The 16555-nt window shown below is 38.2% G+C and overlaps 7 protein-coding genes across 7 annotated transcripts; all 7 read right to left on the minus strand.

Moving 5' to 3' along the window:
• Positions 1–162: 162 nt before the first annotated feature.
• LSM04_005144 (Threonine synthase) lies at positions 163–2397 on the minus strand (the record flags this gene model as incomplete). Its single annotated transcript, XM_067330303.1, has 1 exon — positions 163–2397. One exon carries the CDS (start codon positions 2395–2397, stop codon positions 163–165), a length of 2235 nt encoding a protein of 744 aa, XP_067191471.1.
• Positions 2398–4431: 2034 nt separating this feature from the next.
• LSM04_004374 (Inositol polyphosphate kinase) lies at positions 4432–7392 on the minus strand (the record flags this gene model as incomplete). The annotated part of the gene is made up of 1 exon (XM_067330304.1): positions 4432–7392. The coding sequence occupies one exon, from the start codon at positions 7390–7392 to the stop codon at positions 4432–4434; it is 2961 nt and encodes a 986-aa protein (XP_067191460.1).
• A 1503-nt stretch (positions 7393–8895) lies between these two features.
• LSM04_000434 (uncharacterized protein) lies at positions 8896–10200 on the minus strand (the record flags this gene model as incomplete). Its single annotated transcript, XM_067330305.1, has 1 exon — positions 8896–10200. The coding sequence occupies one exon, from the start codon at positions 10198–10200 to the stop codon at positions 8896–8898; it is 1305 nt and encodes a 434-aa protein (XP_067191377.1).
• Positions 10201–10494: 294 nt separating this feature from the next.
• LSM04_005412 (uncharacterized protein) lies at positions 10495–10824 on the minus strand (the record flags this gene model as incomplete). The annotated part of the gene is made up of 1 exon (XM_067330306.1): positions 10495–10824. One exon carries the CDS (start codon positions 10822–10824, stop codon positions 10495–10497), a length of 330 nt encoding a protein of 109 aa, XP_067191477.1.
• Positions 10825–10857: 33 nt separating this feature from the next.
• On the minus strand, positions 10858–12140 carry LSM04_003550 (Amino acid transporter; the record flags this gene model as incomplete). Its single annotated transcript, XM_067330307.1, has 2 exons — positions 10858–11532; positions 11766–12140. 2 exons carry the CDS (start codon positions 12138–12140, stop codon positions 10858–10860), a joined length of 1050 nt encoding a protein of 349 aa, XP_067191439.1.
• Position 12141: 1 nt separating this feature from the next.
• Positions 12142–12510, minus strand: LSM04_005679 (uncharacterized protein; the record flags this gene model as incomplete). Its single annotated transcript, XM_067330309.1, has 1 exon — positions 12142–12510. The coding sequence occupies one exon, from the start codon at positions 12508–12510 to the stop codon at positions 12142–12144; it is 369 nt and encodes a 122-aa protein (XP_067191482.1).
• A 1781-nt stretch (positions 12511–14291) lies between these two features.
• LSM04_005243 (Amino acid/polyamine transporter I) lies at positions 14292–16142 on the minus strand (the record flags this gene model as incomplete). The annotated part of the gene is made up of 1 exon (XM_067330310.1): positions 14292–16142. The coding sequence occupies one exon, from the start codon at positions 16140–16142 to the stop codon at positions 14292–14294; it is 1851 nt and encodes a 616-aa protein (XP_067191473.1).
• Between the last annotated feature and the right edge of the window lie 413 nt (positions 16143–16555).

Raw genomic sequence — 16555 nt, forward strand, 5'->3', positions numbered from 1 at the left:
AAATATATTCACACTAACGAACGTTACTCACTTCAATTTGCATTTATAATAGAAAAAAAAAACGAAAAGGTCTTACGTCAGATATTTAGACACTAATTCAAAAAAAAAGAGAGAGAGAGAGACAGAAAGAAAGAGAGGTATTTATATCCCATCAGCCTCTCCTCACGTCTTACCCAGGAAGGCAGAAACAAATGCCAGTAATTCCTTCTTCACAGACGAGATATTCGCCTCAACTTTACGGGCGGAGTTCCCTTTCGTTTCGGCTGTTTCCAGTGCACTATTTAGAGCGGGATGAATCGTCACATTGGGGCATTGGGCGAGAATGGCATCATACAACGCCCTGCAGGCTCGTGCTGGATTTACTTCATCCTCTGTTTCCGTGGATTTAGAGATATCTTCACCACGCAGTGCATGCAGTACGGGCCCAGGAAATTTCGCCCAATGCGCCGTACTTGCAATAACAAGTGGAGTTTCAGATGTCCTTGTGTTATTATTATTATTATTATTATTATTATTATTATTATTATTATTATTATTATTATTATTATTATTATTCCTTCTTCTTTGATATTGGCGATATTGTTTGGCGGCAAAGACGGCCACGGCGGTGTGTGGATCCAGCAATCTACCAGTAGTTTCATACACTTCCTTAATAGTCGCTGCACACTCCATCTCACTACAGTGCGCCGACCAAAATGTTTCCTGCAGACGTTGCCGTACTTTTCCCTCCACTGTAAAGTGTTTTTCAGTTTCTAATTTACACATCTGTTCCTGCACAAATGCCGTATTCCCGTCTGAGAGAAGATACAGCAGTCGCTCCACATTAGAGGCCTTTAAGATATCAATAGAGGGTGAGGCGGTGAGGGTTAAATGACGATGCCGAATATCATATTCCCCTGTCTGCACAAAGGTATGTAGTACATCGTTACAGTTAGAAGCCACGATGAGTGTTCCAAGTGGAAGTCCCATCAATTTTGCAAATAAGGCAGCGAGAATATTACCAAAGTTTCCACAAGGCACCACAACATCTACTATATTATTATTATTATTATTATTATTATTATTATTATTATTATTATTATTATTATTATTATTATTATGATAATAATATCGTATCTGTTGCAGTTGTACAAGATGACGATAAGCCCAAAAGTAATACGCCACCTGTGGAATTAAACGTCCCCAGTTAATACTATTTGCCGAGGATAATCTTACAGGATACTTATTATTATTATTATTATTATTATTATTAGACTCTAATTGCTGCGCTAACGTGCGATCAGAGAAGAGTTGTTTAACGGTATATTGACAGAAATCAAAATCCGCCTCTACACCCAATACACGTACACTAGTTCCATTATCGTAGGAGAGCATTTGCATTTGCTGCACGGGAGATACACCGTGAAGAGGATAAAGCACCATCACACGTGTAGGACTGCAGGCATTTACAAATCCACTAATAGCCGCCACACCGGTATCACCAGAAGTGGCCGTGAGTATCACATACAATGGTACTCTATTATTATTATTATTATTATTATTATTATTATTATGAGTGTTAGTCGTACTATTCTCTGTAGTCACGGCAAGATCAAAGTAGCGGGGAAATAACTGCAGTGCAAAGTCTTTAAACGCCGCCGTTGGACCATGATAAAGTTCTAAAATCCACATATTCGACCAATCCATATATTCAGCATTAACAGCAGCTATTATATTATTATTATTATTATTATTATTATTATTATTATTATTATTATTAGTGGTAGTTTCCCCAGTGGGCATCAATTTCGTAACTGGACACACATCCACACAATTACTCCAGCGTGAAGGCGCGTACGCCTCTGTGAGTAGTTTATGCAATTCGTGTGGTTGTACACTTCTGTCCACAAGCCGCTCCAATACGAATTGAGCCACTTCAATATATGTAAGCGTTGGTGCAGTGCAAATATACTCCACTTGTGATGTTGGCATGTGTGGAATAGACCGCATATTAAACAGACCGCCATCGGGGGCCAAACCATCACGTACAACACTAAGAAACGTACATATGGATGTTCTTTGTTCGTTTTCTTTTTGTTTTTCTTTATTTTCTATCATTCCACGTGTAGATGTAAACCGGTGTGTTTGATCACCTAATAGAGTATACACCTCTGCGATAACTTCATCTGTGGTACTCTTTGCTGTCCAGATAAAGCGATAATCATATGGTGTTTCCTCCGCCGATGGGAGGTGTGGGGTATCCCATCGCTCAATAAGAATCTGAAATAAAGATAATTCCTTTTTTCCCTTTTCTTGTTGTTGTATGAATAGAGGTGGTGTAAATGCATGCAAGAGGGCCTGCGTTATTTCTTCCTTTACTGCAGTAATGGCGGAACCGGTAACAGTTAAATATAACATTTGTTTTCTCTTTTCTTAATCAATCAATTACTATATGTATGGAAGTATGTATGTAATTCTTTCTGCTTTTCATATATATATATATAACTCAGAAGAGAAAGAAAGAAAGAACTAACTCACAATAGCACAGAGAGAGAAGTAAAACTTGTAAAATATCCAGGAAAAACCATATATATTAGTATAAATAATATATATATATATATATATATATATATATATAAACATCGCAAGAAGAAGATATGTGACAAAGACGTACAAAAAAAAAAAACAGAAAAAAAAACGCTGAAGTGCGCTCTCTCAACCTCCCCAGAAGCAACACTACAGGAAATTATAAAGAAGAGGAAATAGCGGGAATAGAAATAAAGAGTGTAAATGAAAAGAAAAGAAAAAAAGAAAGGAGGAAAAGGAAAAAAAAAAAAAAGAAAAAGAAGCATGAAGATATCAAAAATCTTTTTACTCGCATACACACATACTAAAAAAACGATCATACATGACACTAATCCTAATAACTCCATTTATTTCTCTATAAATAAATTTACAGAGATAAATAAATAGATAGAAAGAGACATTCAATCGTCCATCAAGCAATAAAAAGAAGGAAAAGCAAAACACTAACAGGGACACTCACACAATTAAAAAAAGAGAAAGGGTTTAAAAATTATATATGTAGAAGGAAAAAGAAAAAGAAAAGAAACAATCATACCAATAATAATAATAATAATAATAATAATAATAATAATAATAATAATAATAATAATAATAATAATAATAATAATAATAATAATAATAATAATAATAATAATAATAATAATACTAAAATAGACGCTCATCACGCACATACGTGAGTAAATCCACTGTAGGCAAAAAAGGAAAAGAAAAGAGTCCAATTTGGAAAACATTGAGTGTTACCGGCTGCCAGAGCAGAACCGAGAGAACCCCGTAAATAAAAACAATAAAAACAGGAAAAAAAGCGGGAATAGGACTCACATACGAATAGATCAAGCAAAACAAAAAAGAAAAAACAGCAATAGAGTGAAAAAATAAAAAAAGAGTAATCATCATAAATATTATAAATTAAAAAAGAAAAAGATTCACTCCCTCTAGCAGATAAAAGAACGCGTTCAATAATTACCCCGTCTCACTCAGAACTGATCCTTTTAAATCCATTTATTGACCCCATTTGTTTTCTTATACTAATTATTATTATTATTATTATTATTATTATTATTATTATTATTATTATTATTATTATTATTATTATTACTATTATTATTGTTATTATTATTATTATTATTATTATTATTATTATTATTATTATTATTATTATTATTATTATTATCACTATTACTATTATTACAATCTATCCCCGATCTAACCCTTAATCTTTTTGTATTTTTATTTTTTCGACGAGTTAGCAACAGAAGGAAGAGCAAAAAGATGTAGTGGCCACTTTCTTGAACTTCCAACGCAAGACTTGTGTGAAACTGGTAAAAGCGTCTTTTACAGATATATAAATAGATAAATAAAGATAAATATACGTGTTCTTTTTTTTAATTTTTACTTTTCTCCATTGTCACTCTTTTCTTGAAACAATAAATTGCGCAATTTGCTCGTTTTTTTTTTCTCCCTTTTTTTTGTGTCATTTCTTTTTCATTAAAAAACAAACAAACAAACAGAAGAATAAGAAGAAACAAACCCATTTTTCTATTTTTTCTTAGAATTGACATGGGTCTTTCTTCTTTTATTTTCCTCCTTTCTTTTTCGTTCGTTGTATTTTCATCTCGTTGCAGTCATATCTCCAACATCATTTAATATATACGTGGTAATATAAAAAAAAGAGGGGGCTAGTATCTACATATCCCCGTAATAAAGTGAATGAATGCATAAATAACAAATCTTGTGATATATATATATATATATATATATATATATATACAAGGATCATCCATCCATATCAATATATTCCCATACATTCACACTCCTTTATTATTGTTATTATTATTATTATTATTATTATTATTATTATTATTATTATTAGGCGAGTATGGCAATCATCGTATTTAGTGCTTTAATGTATCCCACATCCTGTTCATCCACAGCGTCGGGATCCCCACCGCGGCGCAATTCCTCCCGTTCGTACGTAAACGCAAAGTCAACCATCACCACACGCGCAGAGAGCAGCGGTCTCTCGGCATCATAAACAAACAACAAGGAAGATGTATAAAAACGAAATACTTGCTGTTGTTGAAATACCCGCCGTAATCGTCGGAGTTGGGCACGAAACAATAATCGCAGTTGTTCACTGTGCTGTGTAAAGCGGAGTACCGTCGCCTGGAGTTCATCTAATGTTAAATGACGGCCCGCAATTTTTGATTGAGTTTCGTACTGTTGTGTATCGGCACACCAACGCTTCATTCCGGCTAATCGTACACCGTACTGCATAGATGTTGAGAGTGCAGCTTTACGTTCTTTACTGCGGAGTTTTGCCTCCGTTGGGTTAAGTCCATACTGGCGACTGCCCATCTTAATATCTAAAATACACGGATGTTTAAAACCACTGCAGAGATCCTCCAGTACAATCATCTGACGTACCATCTTGCTGCCCACACCACCACTGTGAACATTTTTACTAGTATTAGTATTAGTATTACTATTAACACCACTGGTGGCTAAAGCATCCCCGCCTTTACATGTTGGAACGGCAGTTGTCGTTGATGTTGTTCTTCCACCTGTTCGAGCACTGTTAATGGGCGGAGGACAAGTTTTGCTGCTGTGGTCACCACTATTAGCACTATTCATATTACTATTATTATTATTATTATTATTATTATTATTATTATTATTATTATTATTATTATTATTATTATTATTATTATTATTATTACTAGTATCAGTGTTTGTATTGGTATTGGTATTGGTCGTAGGTTTATCATTGGGATTGATATTAGTACTACCACCCTCTACAGGTAGCGTCATACGACACATTCCAATATAACGTGGAAGAAATGGAATGAGTTGAAGTAAAACATACCAGCGTTGACCATGATGCTCCGAGTCCGTCTTGTTACTTTTAACCGTACTGCTATTACTACCATCTATTCCACTATTTCCATTGCAATTAGTACTAATACTGCCCATACTAATACCACTGCTGCTGCCAGCTCTATTGCGATTCACTGCAGCCGTACCATCCGTAGAGAGAACAGGTGCACCAATGAACCATCGTCGCAGCTGCTGTTTTCTCCAATTACGCCATAACACTTTATTGTTATTTCTATCTAGAGTATCATCCGCGGTATTGCCGCTACTATCATCCTCCTCCCTATTCCGATCTACAGCACCTTCACTGGTTGCTGTTTCCTTTTCCTTTTCTTCCTTTTCTTCTTCTTCTTCCGCCTTATTATCTTCGTTATTATTAGATTTACGATTATTATTACTACTACTACTACTACTACCAGTACCAGTACCACTATTATTATTATTATTATCAAAATCATCCTCGTGATAGTAGTATAATGAGTCCAACAGTGGTGTATGACACTGCACATACTCCTGCACAGGTCTCACCTTTTCATAAAACTCCTCCTCCCGCCGTGAACACGACTCTTTCATAAACACACCATCTCTCCGAATCGTTACATGATGTCCACCAATAGACGCACTACTCGACCTCGTTGCTGCAGTTGCAGTTTTAGTTGTAGTAGTAGTGGTAGTATTATTAATATCAGCAGTATTCGTTGCAGTAGTTGTTGTTGATGTAGGAATATTGTTAATGGCTACAGTTGTGGCTCCACTTCCACCAGCACCGAGAAGACCAGAAACAGTTGTGGGACATCCACTGCGAATACGCCTGCGACACACCGTACGGCGTCCACTATTCATACGACCGGAGTTATGCGGAAGATATTTAGGCAACACTCGTGTGCCTTTTTCCTCCTCTAACGGATGTGATTGCACTTTTCCTTCTTTTTCTTTTTCTCCTAATTGTTGTCCTCCTGCTTCTTTTTCTTTTTCCTTTTCTCTTTCTTCTTCTTCTTCTTGTAATTGCTGTTTTAATAGTAATTCTTGTAATTGCGATTGTTGTTGGGCTGCTGGGCTGCTGGGAGAATCACTGTTGTATGTTGGGAGCGGGTGGTGGTCAGCAGATGGACCGGAGTTATCACACAGATCCTCCCGCGATGATGACATCTCTTCCCCAGTACTTTTTCCATTATTACTATCATTATTATTATTATCATTATTATTATTACTATTATTATTATTATTATTATCGTTATTATTACTATTATTATTATTATTATTATTATTATTATTATTATTATTATTATTACAAGTACTAATACTACTGCTACTGCAGCTTCCACTGTCCCACTGCCAGTGTGAAGTTCCTGCCATCGATGTTAAGTCACCGCCCTGCAGTTTTTCCTTTTCTTCACAATTCCCAGCAGTACTCAACGTTCGATGTAATGATGACTTGTTAGCAACAACAGCAACACCACGATCACCACGCAGTGTTCGCTCACAACCATTATTATTATTATTATTATTATTATTATTATTATTATTATTATTATTATTATTATTATTATTATCATTAGTATTATTAGTATTAACATGAAAATGCGTTTCACTCTCTCTGGCACTACTGCTCGCCTCTCGTGTCTGCGGCCGCCGTCCGCTCACATCATCTCCACTTATTACTATCATCCTTCTTCCCCGCATTACACTCTCCTCACTGCTATCGTCACTACTTACATGTCTTTCCCCGCAACTTCCTCTACTGCTGTGGTGTGGTGTTTGCTCATTTGAGCTTTTGTAGCCGTCGTCGTCGAAGTCCACGAGATGTCTTCCACCGCCTCCGGTGGTCCGATCGGTGCGCAGCGGCGATGAAATGGACATCATTTCTCTTGGGGAATGCGGCGTTGTTGTTATTATTTGTGTTGGGATTGGCAGCGGGAGGACTGTCGGCTTCTCACTGTAGTTTTCTTCTTGCATGATTACACGAGAGATAAATAGATTGATAGATAAATAGATAGAGGTGGGATATATAGACACTTACGCAAATGTGTAATTTATGTAATAATGGAAGAATAGTGTAATACTGTATATATATATATATATATATATATATATATATATATATATATATATATAGTGTGTTAGATAGATAGAAAGAGAGAAAGGCCTCACTACTTTCTTTCTTCTTTCTTCTATTTTCTTGGTCTGGTCCGTTCTTGTCACTCGTTAGTTTCTCTGCTAAACTTTCTCCTAGTGGATTTTTTTTCTTAATATTCTCTTCACTTGGCAATGATGATGGAGACTAAACAACACAATAAGAAAAACAAAAGAGTTCTTTCCCTCTCCCTCTCTCTTTCTCTATTTTCCTCTTTTCTTGTGTATTTCTATCTCCCCTTCAATTACTCTTCAGACTCCGTTTCCTCTTGGGAGTTGCGAGCAAAGAAGACACACACACAAATGGAAGAAATATAAATAAACAGAGAGAGAGAGAAAGGGAGAGAAACTGTGTGTGTATATATTGGGGAGAGTCTCTCTCTACTGCCTTTTTTTGTAATTCCTTATCTCAAAGGCTTTTTTCCTTTTCCTTGTTTAGAGCGGGAATAAATAAAAATAAATAAATAAAGAAATAAATAAAGGGAGAGAGCAAGAATGTTTACATTACGCCATGATAATAGAGTGAATTGAGCGTACGCAATACAGAGAGAAATGATGTGTGAGAATAATAATAATAATAATAATAATAATAATAATAATAATAATAATAATAATAATTAATACAATAAACTAATAATAAGAGCAGTAGTAAAAGCAACAAAACAACAATGCACGTTATATAGTGCCATCAAAGAGAAATATGAAACATCTTTTGTTCCTCTCAGTATTAAATAACATCAAGAGAAGTTGGAACAGTCAATCCAAAGCCAGATGTAATAGTACGTAATACCTATACATGCAGTATACATATATATTATATGCCCTCTTAATTGGAATTTAAATAATCAAACGTAGAAATATATAATACATAGAAAAGAATGAGAATGAGTACACAAATGACATTACAAAGTGTCCCATACTTTAAAATACATCCAACAACCGATTCCAATCAATTAAAGAAAGAAAGAACCCCACATTCCAAAAAGACAAAGCAAGACGAAAAAAAAAGAATTATTGTTCCAATATTGCGACATTCTTTTGATCATTTGAACAAATGACCGTTTTTTTCTTCTATTTTCTATCTTCGCTGTCATACACAACGAAAGAAAGAAAAATTTGCCTTTCTCGATGCTCCTCCTCCATTCTCCTCCCACTCAGAAGCACAAATGAAGTGGGACAAAACAACAACAACAAACACACGATTCTTCAGTGATGAGCATCAACAAACACACAAACAAAAGAAAGAAAGAAAGAAAGGAAGAAACGCAAAAACAAAAAGAGAGATCTTTACATATAAACAGATGCTCTTTTCTTCTTCTTCTTCACTTACACCATCCAAGGAGCCTTACTAGTTCCCTCTTCCGATACCACCGATGCCGCCACTAAAGCCTCTTCTGTTCTCATCCCCGTTGAACACGACTCGGATAGACTTAACAAGTGTGATTCATCCCGCTGCACATATCGATGCGGCTGTTTAGAAGAATGACAACAATTATTACTATCACTATAACTATTATTAGTACTACTGCACGCTGCAGACACACTGCGTCCTCTCCTGGTGCGAAACTCCGATCCCACAAGACGAATATTACATAACGGATGCATTTCATGATATCTAGATTGAAGGGATAGTTCTCTAAAGATGCCTGCATGGCGTAGGAGTTGTGCCCGCTCCACGCCGCTATATTCATGCGTCTGCACAACATCATCCACCATGCGTTGAAAGGAGTTTGTTAAGAGTGTGCCACGCAGTCGTTGGGCGGCGTCTGTCGTGGTTGTTTTTTCGATTGAAGTTGTACGATCACCGCTTGCTGTTGTTGTTTTTTTGCTGTTCTCGGCTTTACCGCCCATCTGCGTTGTACTCCCCTCTGGTAGTGCCGTACTTGTGCTGAGACTGTTTGTCTTTTTTGCATGCGACTGCGGTAACTGCTCACTCCGCTCCTCAGCCCTCAAGTATGGGAGAGACGTGGTTTTATTATTATTATTATTATTATTATTATCTATTGCAGTGTTTTGGGTTTTAAGAATACCGGTGTTTCTACGCACATCATCCTGCAGAACTTCCTCTAACCACCCACGCCTGCCTCGCACTGGGCGTGTGCGGGGCGATAGCACTTTGCCTTCAGACTTGGCACGTCTCATTAGATTCCCATTCGTTGTTATTCGCTGTGATTCTTCTTTTTCTTCCTTTTCTTTTCTCTTGTTTTCTTTTTCTTCCTTTTGTCCTATTGGTTGTGGTTGTTGTGTTTGCTGATGTTGATGTTGGAGTAATAGTAGTAGGAGTTGATCTTCCTTTCCCAATTCCACGGCTGGTCCTGTCGTATCATAGGCGGGTCGCCACAGCCCAAGTTCCTCCTGCTTAATAAAACGCCAGCGATGTCTTAAGGAGGAAGAAGAAGACTTTTCCCACACTGTAGAGCTTTCTACTTTTTGTTGTTTTTGTTTATGCTTATGTTTATATTGTGATTGTAGGGATGGTAATGGTGGAACTGGTGCTGCTTGCACGGCAATGCGAAGGGTGAAGTATGGCGATACGGACGGGCCGTGTACATCATATTCAATTCTTTTCTGTTCCGCACGTGATGGTGATGTCTGTGCAGTATCAGGGGCTAAAAGGTTTTGTTCCTGCATGTTTGTTTGTTTGTTCTTTCTTTCTTTTTCTTCTTTGTTTTGTTTCCACCTCGACAATATAAATAAAGAAAAGAGAAGAGATATAAATGGATGAGAGATGTGTGAATGGTATGTATATATACAATCAATATATATATATATATATATTGAGAGAGAGAGAGATGATAATAAACCCCAGACACACGCACACACACACTTACATGCACATAAGTACAGATAGAGATGCAGACATATACGCCACGATGGGGGAAAAAAAGGGAAAAGGAAAGGAAACATGCAAGCAAATACAGATAACTAAAATAAAGACAGATATTTAGAACACCAACATGTTTCAATAGATTCTGTCTGTATATTAATCCACAAATTATACATTCCGAATGCCACACCCACCACTACAACAAATACTCCAAATATACGTATAGAGAAACAAATAGCATATTCCCACCAATACAACATACGTCCCTCGTGTAGAGCTGTACGTCTACGTCTAACGTAATCCAATGCGGCTGGTACAATTATCCCCACAATCCCACACCCAAACGCTCCTGCAATAGCGAGAACAAGTCCATAATAATGCACTACATATGCCACAAGTGCACATCCAGCCAATGTTGCTAATCGCATTATACCCGGTGCGTATCCATTATACACAACGCCCTACCATATTCCCAGTACACGTCTATCCATCACCTCCGCTAGTGGAAAGAGTTGGAGTGGAATGATTGTTATAGAGGCGACGGCCAAAAATGCCGAAACCGCCGTCGTGGTTGGACCGGGTTGTAGTGATTGTGTAATAACAGCACATGTGTGTGGACCGAATGTAATAAAGCCGGCGAGTCCAAATCCAACCAACACACATGCCACTATTAAGATCGCCAGACGTAAAAGTCGTGTATAACGTCCAGATCCCACACCGCGTTCCACAGGCACCGCTGATCCAATTCCCGTAAAATCATACACCGCCACCCCAAGCGCGGTAAACATATCCGGCACATTCGCAGGACCAAGCGCAATAGAAGAACCACCTCTATTATTATTATTATTATTATTATTATTATTATTATTATTGGAAGAGGAAGCATGTGGTAGACTGGCGAGCATCACAATAACGCCCGCGATGACGAGTACACTAGACACCACACCAAGTGCCCGCAGAAACGCCGGTAATATTCCTATTCCTACTGTGTGTGTTTGTCGTAATAAGACTGAGGCATTTCCCCCGGCAAAGGCGAGAAAGCCGATGAGATGCACCGCGGGGCACCAAACACTCCACGTTAAACGGGCACATCGCCGCAGAGCACCACACGAGTGGCGGCATCGCGGAGTTGATTCCTCGCCGCAAAAAAGGCCTCCGTGCAGCAGAGAGAAACCAACGAAACCACCGTAATGAGAGTTAAACCAACAATGAGGCCGGCCGTGCGGAATATATACGGTATGGAGAGAACATTCGTATGAAAGAAACACCGCAGGACATTAATAAAGTCTACAAAGAGAAGTTTTCTAGTCTCTCTGGACATGATGGATTCGGGAATCACATTAATGACAGCCCCTGGGGCTCAATCTACAAAGTCACCGGTGCGTGTGGCAAATTGCACAAAATGATGCCCTGTAAAAGAAACAGCAGACTTCACTGGATCAGGAAAATTACGAGAAATAAAATGAGAAGAGCGGCTGACAAACTCCACACCATTATCCACGACACTCGTTACAGTGGCAGGCACAAACACATCACGTGCTTCGTGGAGATAATCCAGCACAGTTGCATCATCTGGCATATGATCATATGTCTCTTGTTCCTTTTTTTCTACTTCTCTTTCTGGAGAGAGTGCAATGGATAAATAATAATCGAATGAGATTCCACTCATGCTATTAAGTGCCACCTCCGCAGGGATAGTATTAGTAATCGTAGTGGTTTCACTCATCTCTAATACATCCACCATCTCACTTACACGGGATCTCTCGCGAGTTTTCTAAAAAAGATACTCTTCGTACGTTTACATTTTCTGGTTCCTGCACGGCTTCCCGCATCTCTACCGTTGCGTGGAGATTATGTTCATTATATGGAACTGAGTCTAACACTTCCCTTGTGGGATCTACCGTATATCCTCCAACAGTTGCATTAGTATGACTTGTCATATCCACTCCACTCATTAACGCTATAGAATGAATTTCTCCTTCAGCCGTGCTGTGTGTTCCTTCTTGCTGTGCATTAGCATTAACATTGGGATTGGGATTGGGAGAATGGGAAGGAAGAGACGTTATGGCAGCGCTGTTAGTACCTAATGGATCGCTCTTATGATCAGTATTCATTTCCTACAATCGATAACGAAATCTTATGTATTCTAACTCACTTTTTTTTTTTTTTGCTGCTGTTGTTGTTAATCTTTTAAATTTCTCTATCACAAACACACACACAGGTAGACATATATATATATATATATATTCTATTATTTATATAGATATTTGGTGAACAGTGTAGTCTCTCTGGGAGCTGTTGTTCGTTAGAGCAGCTCTAAACCCAACCAGAGTTACTATTCACTCCAGTACCAACTGCATAACAAAGAGAAAAAACAATAAACATAAATAACAGGCGTGAAGAAAGAAAGAAAGAAAGAAAAACAATAATAACAAGAATGAAATCGAACCAATGAAGAATAACAAGAGAGATATTTGGGATATGGCAGTTAAAAGTTTCCAATTCCATAAACTTATTTTTTCTGCGTAGAGAGCAGAATTTCAAGTTAAGTCTTAGAAAACGAAAACAAAAACAACACACACACAAAAAAAAAGAGAGATTAATTCCATTGCATACCACTTAAAAATGTAACCTTGTTTTGATGCTTTCACTTATTATTTCTTTTTTATTTATAAATTTTGCATAAACCAATGTTTATGCGCACAAACATTTCTCTTTCGGAGAAAACTTATGTGAAACGAGGAACTGAGGAAACGCCCAAAGTTCATTTCATCTTATTTTGCTTTTTTTTGTTTCATAGCCCTTCGGAGTATCTCTCAGCAACTCCTTTATATCCCTAGACGGGAATTTCGCTTTAGTTTGTGATTTCCCTTTCCTCTTCTCACCCCTAACATCTTTTTCTTTTCCCCTAACAAGCGATCAAAGAAACAGCACGGTTACTTACTCCCTCATATGCAGATATGTGTTGTTGTGAAACAAGAGAAGGAATAAACACATTCAACATCAACATCAACTCTCTCTTTCTCTCCCTGTTCCTCCTCTATTTGCACCTCAAAGGATATAAATGAGTGGCATTGGATTCTATTCCATATATGTATATATATATATATATATATATATATATAAGCTGGTTCATCACAGTAGGAATCACCCCATCCCCCACCCAAAGGAGCAAAAAACACTAATAATAACACAGACAAACACACAGAAACAAACGATGTACACGTGTAATTAACCATGTTTACAATTTAATGAAGGAAGAAACAAAAAAGAAAGAAATGGCCGGGAGAAGAGAAGGAAAAACACTGTAAGGAAGAAGAAAAACAAAATAATCGTAAGAGACAGAGGATAGGTTACGCCGCTCTTTCCAACGAAAAAACAAAACAAAAGAAAAAAAACAATAAAAAACAAAAGAAAAAAAAAATTATGCTGCCTGATCAAGTCTTCCCTTCCTTACGAACGATTTCAGTAGAAAACATTATCCCAAGTACAAAAAAAAAAAACAGTACAAAAAATTATTTCAAAAAAAAAAAAAAAAACGATTCATAAGAAAAAACCGAGAGAAAAAAAGAAATGGGTATGTGAGAGAACAAATAAAGAAGCTCAGTCACTCCAAAGCAGTGGTATTGTTATTGTACCGCCTTCCAACCCCTTTCTTCCCTTTTATGACAGTTTTCTCTTATTAACTATTTCTCTTATTATTTCTCATATATGTATTTTTTCTTTTTCAATTTATTTCGAAGGGGTCCAACGCGTAAATACATGTTTATATAAGTCTATATATACATATATATATATAGTACGAAAAAAGAAGGGCCCCGTAGTGTATTTATTATATAAGTGTGTGTATTTAGTAAAAACTCAACTTTCTCTTATTTTTTTTCTTTTTTTCTTTTTAGCTACGGTTTGGTGGGGGCTTCTCATCAGCAACGTTATCTGACCCAACAAAGCCTGAATTATCACAGGGAACAACGTGGACATCGTGCATACTTCCATTAGAGAATGCCATTGGACCAGAGCGTCCGAACGGCTCACAATATTCTCTCTCATTGAAACTGTTGTTATTGAGTTCTCCCTGCATCTCCCCTTCATTCTCTCCATCCACAGATGCACCACCAACTGGGAGGATTCCAACAAAAAGATTTCCTTCCTTACCATTATATTCATCATCATAGAATACTCCCTCATCCACCTGTGCAGTATTGCCCCCATTACCCTGTTCTCCATCCCCACGTGCATTTTCATCATCATCCTCGTCTGTCATCTCGCACTGCACAATAACGCCCTGAAAGCCATTGGGGGCAAAGAAACGACAGTACAGGTATGAAAAAACACTGCCACCGACAAGAAATCCCACAAGAGACATACCAATAGCGAGAGAAAAAGTAGCGCAGGCAACTGTGGCAATCAGACAGAAGATGGTTGCCGGCAACACAAAAATTGTAGCACCGACAGTGCCAAAAGGCAATGCGAAGGGCCTCGGTAGATTAGGATGGTCAATGCGTAGCTTGATAAGTGCAGCATACATAAGTACCATACGTAGACAATATAAACACTGACAAAGAACCACGACATCACCAAAGTCCATAGATACGGAAAAGACCAATGTTACCGTCGCATTAAGCACAATAGCTGGAATTGGTGTCCCAATGGTTGGGTGATAGTACCCAATAATACGCGAGATTTTCTTGGGAAAGATTTGCATTGTTCCCATACCAGCCAGAACTCGACTCGTGCAGCACATGGATGTAAGCGTAAAGCCCAATCCACTCACAATAGAACCACCAAACAAGTAATATTTAAGCCAACTTCCTGAAATAACACGTGCAACTTCCGGCCAATACCCTGCTTGCCATTTTGACCACTCTTGATTAGGCCCAAGAGCACTGACACCAGTCAACATGGGAAGAAGGTACGCAAAATAGGAGGAAAGCAGAAGTGGGATCATCATAAGGGGAACAGTCCTCTTCGGATTAGCCACCTCTTCCACCACAGATCCAGCATTTTCAATATTAGCATAGTTCCAACTTATCATACCGAGGAATAGTCCCCAGTCAATGGATTTCGCATCCACATGTGTTATGGCTTTGCCATCAAGACCATGAGTAAATAAATACTGAAAGGAAAGGATCAGAAATGGCAAAATGGCAATAAAACAGACCACTATAGAAACCGATCCGACGATTTCAACACCCGAACAATTAAGTATACAACATAAAACGACGACTCCGACCTTTACCCCAATTTCTCCACCTTTACTCAGTGTTGTAACCTCCATCACGTACTCCGCTGTGAGGTTTGGGAATGTAGCATTGCCAACAAAGGTAACCATAATCGTAGATATAATACACATAAATGAGACACTTGCTGGAAAAGCTGCATTTACCCACATCAGCAAACCTGAGTTACTAGGCACGGAAGTGGAGAGCTCTGCCACTGCAAGAGCAGTTGGAAAACACCAAATCCACGGTACTACAAGCCCAAAGATGAGTGTGAGAAGCGGTCCAGCGGCGCCCACAGTGTCCTCAAATCCATATCCACCGCCCAGACAGCTGGCAAACATAATGCCAAAGAGGCCCAGAACACCAATAGAGCCACGATGGGCCACAGCTTCGCCCGCCCGCCGTACCCAATCGGGCCGTCGAATCACTTCCTTTGTACGCCGCAGGGTTGGATGGAAGAGGGGCTCAACATGCTGTCTTCTCCTCACAAGGGTTGGGAAATTAGACTCCACAGGGGTATTCATCTGCATCACTTAAATATCAAGTCTTTCTTTTATTTTACTTTGCGGCTTATTATTGATGGGTTCACTGCCTGTTATAGATCACGTTCTCCACACCTTCTGTGTATGTTTCCTTAGTGTTTCTCTTCCTTTCTGGGTCGAAGGTATCACGAGACTTATTCTTCTTTTCTTGTACTCTTTCCTATGCTGCCTATAATAAAGATACTTCGCACACAGCCCAATGAAGGAGTGATGATCCGTAACTAGTGTTAAAATTGATATTAGTTGCTTGAAACACACACACACACTCTGAGAAACCGACACAGAAGAACCGATTCACCCACCCAATAAGAGTGAGCAAAGGCGAGAATCTCCTTTGATATTTATGTATTCAGGTGCAAATGTACTTATTTCGTGTATGAGTGTTGCGTCTGCAC

Source organism: Trypanosoma melophagium, assembly GCF_022059095.1.
Source record: "Trypanosoma melophagium isolate St. Kilda chromosome Unknown ctg23segment0, whole genome shotgun sequence".
Lineage (NCBI taxonomy): Eukaryota > Euglenozoa > Kinetoplastea > Trypanosomatida > Trypanosomatidae > Trypanosoma > Trypanosoma melophagium.